Raw genomic sequence first — 8550 nt, forward strand, 5'->3', positions numbered from 1 at the left:
CAAATCCTAAGAAGAAATCAAATACTAAAACTCTAAGAATAAAAAGTTACATCAAATTTAAAACTTACTAAAAATAATAAGTTTTCCAAAAAACAGGAGACTTGAGTAGGAATAAGTTATTTTCTCACAAAACGGGGCAACATGACACTCTGAGTGTGTCAATTGGTCCCAAAATGAAATTTCAGTCGAAATTCATAGATTGTGCATCCCATAACTCATTTTGGATTAAAAGTTATGGTTAATTTACGGTTTGCTCTTTGAATGGCAATATTTTCTCAATCCGGACGCCCCTAGGGCCCAATTACATCATGCCTCACATAAGACTAAGCCCAGATATGATGGATTACGTTCGCTTCCATTCGGGCTTTTTTCCGTCCATCTGAGCCAGGAATAGGTTCGCTGCCCAGTCTATATCAATTTGGTATCTAATTTTTCTACAGAGAATGAGTAAAATCACTTGTAAAATGTAAGGATATTTTGTAACGGAAAATGTATTAGTGTATTACCTTTCAATTGCTTGTTGGGTTGGGTCAAGGTTGTCTAGGTGATCGGGTTGGTTTGGGTTGAAAAAATCCAACCCGATTTGAATTCGGCTAGGGTTCAGGTTGAGCAAGTTCACGTTGGTAACAACCACACTTTGCATTGGGTTTGGGTTGAGTCAAGTATAGAGCATTCAGGGTTGGGTTTGGTTCAGGCATCTCGGGTTGAAATTCGTGTTGGGTCAGGTGGGTGGGTTGGGTCCTCTTCAGTCGGGTTGGGCTTGGATTGAACCTGAATCCAACCCAACCTGCCCGAGCTGCACCCCTAACGCGCATGCTGCCATATCTGATGGTGTTGCAGACATGTGAAATATCCAAGCCATCAATCAGATGGACCTCACCCTTTAGATGTTACTACCTAAAGATAAATATGGTCCATTGAGTAGGTGAGCCAATGAAATTAGAAATAAGTTGACGGGTTAGAAAACCTCTGCAGTTTTTTTTTTTTTTTTTTTTTTGTTTACTACCATTCATTTGTTCACTTAATTGTGGCCCACCTGACTATTGGACCAACTTGATTCGTGGATTGGAGAATCTAAATGGTGGTACCCTTGTGATGTATGGCTTGGATATTGCACCTGTCGACCATGCTGGCATATGTGGTGTTGTGTGCATTAGCTGACTTGTACAGTCGTGCAGGTTTAGCAGAGTTACATTTCAAAACTTTGTTAAAAATCAATTATTTTTTGGTGGAAGTTGTCAAATTTAGTATTGTTTGGTCAATCTAAACAAACTTGGGACAAGACCTTGTGGGTTCATTGGCTGGTAGGATTGCAGATGGCCTGGGTCTGGATTGATTGAGTCCCTGGTGTTAAACTGACCAGGCCGGGCCTCTTGGGTTGGGTCCATTCAAAATTTGATCCTGCTCACTGTAGGCATGACCCATTTGCTAATTTTTTTGAAAGGAAGATTACCAGATCTTGAACCCTGGATCATTCACACACACTACACAGTCTCTGCCAGCTCGTCTAACAAGTGGGAGACCGTGACCCATTTGCCACTGCCATAGCTTATTAAATAAAATAATCCATAGTCATGAAATGTTTGTTTTGTCATGTAGATAGTGCAAGCAATTGAAATTTTTTCTTTTGTTTTAAGTAAATAATGCAAGTAAATTCAAGATTTTGCACTTGTTGGATCTGTACCCCCTCACGCAACAATAAGACATTTCCCATCAAAGAATGCAAGTCTCGTGTAACTTCCCACCCTACCATATCTTTGCACAAGACCTAAGATATTGCATTCTCTTTCACTCAAATAAGTAGAAAACCTCACAAACCTTTACTCATTTCTCCCTTTGCCAAGACAATGTCTAAAACCATCCAAACTTCTCTCATCCCAAATACATCCCTTGTTGAAAAATACAAGGAAACTCCTCACCATTGAAATTCAAGCATTCTTGTTTCTCATCTTCACTGGGGTTTGAAGAAACGTAGCTTGAAGCCTGTGTCTAGAATACTCCACACCCCTCCTGCAACCACTAGTACACTTAGAACCATACCTAAGCTTCCTAGTCCCAAATTCATGTACCAGATGGCACTATATCTCTCTGGTTTCTTGATCAAATTCCACATGAAACATGGGTAAGCAAGGGTGACGGGCAACGCGATCCCGCCGATCAGGCCTGCCAGGCTTGATAAGAAGGGGAATGCTGTGGCTATGAAGAAGGACACTGCACCGAAGAATGCTCGGAACCCTGACCGGAGCCACCACGGGCATGGCTTGTTGTGCTTGCTGGTGTATCCTGACTCCAAGTTGTCGAACACAGGCATTGCGTAGATTTGGAATGAGCTTAGGCAGTTGATTACGACGAGCAAGCTTGTTAGTCCTAGCACAGCCCGTGATGTGTCCTTTCCATGGAATGAATACATAGCGGTCAAGATCCCACTTGCCGGTATCTGCCATTAAAATAACAAATTAAAGATCAGAATTTAAGTACCGAAGTTTGGTCTACTTGAATGCAGAGGCATTGAATTGCTAATTATCAGATTAGTGAAGAGGAAATTACGAAACGAATGATCTTTCTTGTTTGGGTGTTCGTTTCAAGTCTTAACTAGAACGAAATGTGAGAGCTGTTTTGAGCCCATGTCTCTATATTCCATAAGTGAGATTACTCATTTTCAAACACCCAATATAAGTTTTATATGTAATCTTCAAGCACCTCACATATGTCAATACTAATGTGTACCCGCACAACAAATGTCACATGCACTACCTTACATGTTCAAGAGATTGACATGTGTTAAATTAGCTTGTATCTTTAAATAACCATACATGTCACATGCCCTTTTAAATCTATCTGATAACAACTTTGAGGATAACCAAATGAGCCCCTAAAGATACAAGTCTAGAACTTGTAAGTGATGACTAAGGAGTGTGTGAAAGGATCTTGAAAGGCGGCCTATTTGATTTCTCAAAGCTAAGTGTAAATACCTTGCAAATGGATAATTATTACCCTTTCAACCTGTTTGAAAATCCAGCAGAATTTTTGCCTTGGAAACTGGTTCAAAAGAACTAGTTTAAATTTTTAAACCCCACGGTGATGTATATGATATATCCGTTCCGTCCATCCATTTTGCCACAACATTTTGAGGCATGACCTGAAAAATGAGGTAGATCCAACACTCAAATGGCCCACATCAAAAGATATAGTGGCCCTGAGAAGTTTTTAACGGTAAGTGTTCGATTCCCTTTTTCCTGTGGTGTTGGATATTCCTCATTGTTTGAGCTCATGCCATAAATTCAGCTAGCATAATGGATGAACAGTGTGGATAAGCGACATGCATCATGGTAGGACTCCCAAATATTTTCCAACGTTCTCGATTTTTGTGTCTAAAATGTAGGTGGTCAAATAGAATCTTGTAAATAAGAAAGGAAATAATTATGATCCATTTACAAGATATTTATTAAAGAATTGAAAAATTAAAAAAAGGCTCCCTAAAGAGCCGACCTGGTTTGATGCAGGGCGTGTAACATATCACATAACCTGTCAATGAACGTCCATATGATGGGCCCACATCTATTAACAGTTGCTTAAACCAATAATGAAAAAAGAAGAAAACTTACCAAATTACCATAGGCCCAGTAGCCACCAAGTGCAATGGGAAACAAGCACATACCAATGACTAGGTATGCGAACTTCACACCTTTCCACATGGGTATATGGGAAGGATGTTTTAGTGTAGAAGGCATTGTCGACTGCATCCATTAAACAAAACACAAAACAAATAACACAGGTTACATCTCTACCCGACATCCAGCTTTTCAATATAGATTGTGTTACTCTACCAATATATAAATATCTTCTCTCTCTTTCCCACTAATTTTCTATTCCTTTCTTTAATTAATAATATCTTTATTATTATTTTATTATTAATTGAAGTGCTGCCGCCCATGCAAAACTCATGTGGCCTCACAGATATTTCAAACCTCACTTTTGTTTTGTGCACTGTGGCCCACCGCCACTATCTACACCTGCAGGACCCATTCTTTCTACATTGAGTATATCTGGAGCATGTAACTGTATCATTGAATTATCTGAACCAGGAAGAAAGGATGCTGGTATCAATCATGATAGGTGTCTATGATCATATACCTTTTTATTTCTTTATTCTTCTAAAGAGAGATATTTTTATACTCTGGTCGAGTGCGATTGATGATACACAGGCACTAATAGATTACATACAAATTGCATACGTGGAGTCTAAGTAATTCAAACTGAACAGTTTAAAAGTATGGGTCCCAGTTTAGATGTATCATGAACAAAAAAATTCCACTTATTTGATTAGCTGACAAACAGAGTGGTAGACATTTATTTGATGGTTAAAAATAAAAATAACAAATGGACCTATTTCAAAAAACAAGCGTACAAAAATTTAAAAAATTGCAGACTGTTAAGTGCCTGCGCATCATGCATCAGATGTAGCCAGAGTATCAAATAACCCCTCTTTTTTTGGAAACGGATTGGCTACTCCCCCTGCCACCAGCCAATGGCTGATGGTCGGTGCTCTGTGGGCCCCACCATGATGTATGTGTTTCATCCATTGCATCCATCTATTTTTCTAGATCATTTTGTGGTATGAGACCAAAAATGAGATATATAAAAATCTCAACTGGTCTACATTACAAGAAAACAGTGTTGAATGAACGTCGATCTTTAAAAACTTTTTGGGGGCCATAAAAGTTTTGGATCAAGCTGATAATCAACAGGTTGGATGTCAAATAAACAGTACAGTGGTCCTTAGGAGGATTTTAATGGTGGATCTCCAATCACTACTGTTTTCCTGTGGTGTGGTCCACCTGAGATTTATATCCTCTCATTTTTTTGAATCAACGCCTAAAATGATCAGTAAAAATTGATGAACGGAATGATGAAACACATACATCATGATGGGGCCCACAGAGCACCGAACACCAGCCACCGGGCTGGTGGCAGGGGGAGTGGCCAATACGTTTCTCTCTTTTTTCTTAAAGCCATGGAAAGATGAATGAATTAAATGCTTTTCATTTAACAACCACAAAAGAAGGTGTACCAAAGGAGTGTGTGACGCACCTGAATCTCCAACACTAGATTGTGGCCTCTAAAAGCGAAAGCAATGATCCCAATCGCATTTAGTATACCAAAAACTCTTGCAGTATCGGATCTTGCTCTAATCGGGTCGTACGATACGCCCATGGGCCTACTCTTGCTAATGGACACCACCCAGATCAGCGTACAATAACTGACGGCTGTGATTGCACCGATTAGTGAGACCCCAGCAATGGAATTCAAGTTGGGCAGCTGGGCCAGCACTACTGCTAAGCACACAAAGACCAAATACCACTCTATGGTTGTTAACGGCTGTGATTCGCATTTGGTCCCGCATATGTTCTCGAAGAAAAGCTTCATGCTACCACCACCGATTATTATAAGGGCCGTACACGTGCCGGCTGATAGATACATGGTAGGAAATAGGGCTAGCCAGGTGCCTAGCTTTTCACCTGATGGACATTCAATTCCAACCGTTAGATTGCCTAAGATCGGATTCCACAGTGCTAGTAAGTAGTTGGACATTCAATTCCAACCATTACATCTACGCCATCCATCCGTTTTGAAAGTTCATTTTAGATCATGATCCAGAAAAATGAAACAGTTGCAATCTCAGGTGAACCACACCATAGGAAATTGTGGTGATCGACCATTAAAAACTTATTGTGGGTCAAAAAATATTTGGATCAAGCTGATATTTGTGTGGTCCCTTCATCTAGGTCTTTTTGATCTTATCAACAGGTTGGATGGAAAATAAACATTCTGTTGGACCCCGAGAAGTTTTTGATGTGGTGAGTGTTCAATCACCACTGTTTTCTGTGGCGTGGTCCACCTAATATTTGGATCTACTTCGATTTTTGGATGATATCCTAAAATGATCTTCAAAACGGATGGACGGCATGGATGTAAGTCACATACATCAAGGTGGACCCCACAGTCAGGGATCCACCGAAGCGGCGTCCGTGTGAAACGCTTAATATATTAAAGAAATCCGTCAGATGGGTCTGATGGGAATTGAAAGTGAAATCCAACGTATTGACTAAGAATGGCAGACCACGTGGGGCCCACTTCATGAATCACATCAAACTCTAGGTGGTGGTGTTTCACGCTACATCACATCTCGTGTGAAGAACTGTTTAGTAAAAGTCTACAACACTCTACAATGCGTGAAACTCGTCACCGTCAGATCCCCATCAAGCGGCTGAAAAAGTCAAAAAGTGGGCCCCACCATCCATACGGATGGGGGACCGGGATTTCCCGCGAAAGGCTCAAGGATTCTAGGTGGGGCCCACCGGATGTTTATGAGAAATCCAATCCGTCCGTCCATTTTTCGAGCTCATTTTAGTTCATGCGACGAAAAAATGAGAAGCATCAAAAACTCAAGTGGGCCATACAAGATGAAACAGTGGGGAAAGGAATGCCTACCGTTGAAACCTTCCTACACCCATCTAGATTTTTTATATCCCATCCAAACCGTTTATAAGGTCATTTTCACTGGGATGAAGTGAAAACACCAAAAACTTAGACAGATACAAAACTTCTGTGGCCATATAAATATTTCAACGGTGATCACTAAATCCCCACTGTTTACTCTCGTGTGGCCCATTTGAGTTCTGAATCTACCATATTTTTGGTCATATGTCCTAAAATTATCTCGAAAAACGGATGGACGGGTTGGATTTCTAACGAACATCGCAGTGGGCCCCACTAAGAATCCTTGCGCAGGAACTTCCTGCGAAAGTCCACGTCCTACAGATGTCATTTTTTTTTTTTTTTTTTGGTCACATGCAAGAACCCGTATCTCTTGACTTACCAAAAGCAGCCCTTGAAAGCTGGATGTATCGGCCGTAACGGGTACCCGGCACCGATTCATGAAGTTGGGTGAGTATCCAAAGCGTGTAAAGCTGCCAAGAGAAGGCAAAACACAGGCACAAAATGCCCCATGTCCTGAAAAAAAACGATACAAAAAACCGTTACGTCGCTCTCGTTGAACATTTTCATTTTCTTACTAAATTAAACTCGAAAGTAAGTACATACCATCCGAGAAATGTGAAGGCGACGGGCAACACGAGCGCCTGAACTCCAATCCCTGCCGTGACATTGTGAAATGCCGAGTAGAAGGCATTTCCATTTCTCGACTCAGTGATGGGCAGCCAAGCATCCTGCGGGTCGAGCTTCGTGAGATGACCCATGTCTTCCAAGTAGCCCCGCATGTTAATGATCGCTTTACGCATGGGGCTGGCTAGCGGTGTAATGAAGCGGGGCGTTCGTGGGGTTTTCGGGCCTGATGGAGGAAGGAGGGGAGATCGAGTGAGGGAGGGTGAGTGGAGGTTGGATGGTGGAGCAGATATCGGTGGTGTCGGTGCTGCCGTTCTTGGTGTTCTTGGTGTAACTGGGATTGAAACAACTTCCACAACATCTTCCATCTCTCTCTCTCTCTCTCTCTCTCTCTCTCTCTCTCTAGTAAAGACTACAAAGCAAGTCTCTCTATGTATGCATGTTATAAAGGGACGAGAAGGGAAGGTTTGGGGGTAGGTTGGGATGTTGACGGAGAAAATCTGTTGGGCCGCCTATGACACATCTACATTAATTGGTTAGTTTGACTGTCTTTGGGTTGATGGTTTTTGTGGCTACATGACTGACGCATGTGCTTGCACGCACGCGCTCATCATTCCCAGTGGATTAGGTGTGGCACTGACTATATGCCTATCTTGATTTATATATTGTATATCCACTCCGTCCATTAGTTTTGAAAGCTCATTTCAGATCATGAGCCCAAAAATCAAGGAGACCCAAATGTCAGTGGGACCACATCACAGGAAACAGTAGTGATTGACAATTAAGGACTTCTTGTGGTTCACATAAATTTTGGACCAAGCTGATATTTGTTCTTTTCCCTTTCGTCTATGTATTTGACCCTATCAACAGGTTGGATGGAAAAGAAACGTCACTGTGAGCATTAAGGTGGCCCTAGGAAGTTTTTAATGGTGAATGTTCAATCACCACTGTTTCTTATGGTGTGGTCCAACTGTGATTTGAATATGCTTCATTTTTCGAATATTGCCTAAAATGAGCTGGAAAAACGGATGGACGGCATGGATATACAACAATAAATACATTAAGATGGCTCCTATGGTCAGGTCTGCACCATCTTGGGTGAGGTCGGGGTGCTTAATCCGCTCCCGTCATTATTGTTCATGTGGCACGTTTGTACCACAATCCAACCACTCCAAATCATGGGGTCCAGTGCTGATCGGACGTGGTCTAGATTGCTTTGAGTGTATGGTCCTGATCGTCAAATCGGTATTGGTCCATATTTGTTGAATGAGTGCGTCTTGTTGGATGGTTTGGATTGTCTAGTGAATCTGATCTCAGGGATATCACAAATGTAAAAGTTAGGCTCACGTTTTGGACGGTTTGGATTGAGATATGTGGACAATGGCTGTGTACATGAACCAGATGGTCACACTCATTTGGGGCTGT

At 41.5% G+C, this 8550-nt stretch overlaps 1 protein-coding gene across 1 annotated transcript; it reads right to left on the reverse strand.

The window, feature by feature from the left end:
- Positions 1-1603: 1603 nt before the first annotated feature.
- On the reverse strand, positions 1604-7619 carry LOC131243248 (lysine histidine transporter-like 8). The gene is made up of 5 exons (XM_058242448.1): positions 7105-7619; positions 6881-7014; positions 5092-5519; positions 3606-3737; positions 1604-2437 (listed from the first exon to the last, which is right to left on the reverse strand). The coding sequence occupies exons 1-5, from the start codon at positions 7491-7493 to the stop codon at positions 1952-1954; spliced, it is 1569 nt and encodes a 522-aa protein (XP_058098431.1). The 5' UTR covers positions 7494-7619; the 3' UTR covers positions 1604-1951.
- Positions 7620-8550: the final 931 nt, after the last annotated feature.

Source organism: Magnolia sinica, chromosome 4 (genome assembly GCF_029962835.1).
Source record: "Magnolia sinica isolate HGM2019 chromosome 4, MsV1, whole genome shotgun sequence".
Taxonomy (NCBI): Eukaryota; Viridiplantae; Streptophyta; class Magnoliopsida; order Magnoliales; family Magnoliaceae; genus Magnolia; species Magnolia sinica.

Bases quoted from the DNA above. Each gene is read 5' to 3' on its own strand.
- LOC131243248 (XM_058242448.1), bottom strand. From the start codon at position 7,493: ATGGAAGATGTTGTGGAAGTTGTTTCAATCCCAGTTACACCAAGAACA. The intron at 3,738-5,091 runs GTGCGTCACACA...TAATGGATGCAG, and splicing joins ATCTAGTGTTGGAGATTCAG to TCGACAATGCCTTCTACACT. The intron at 2,438-3,605 runs GTAAGTTTTCTT...TTTTAATGGCAG, and splicing joins ACTGGGCCTATGGTAATTTG to ATACCGGCAAGTGGGATCTT.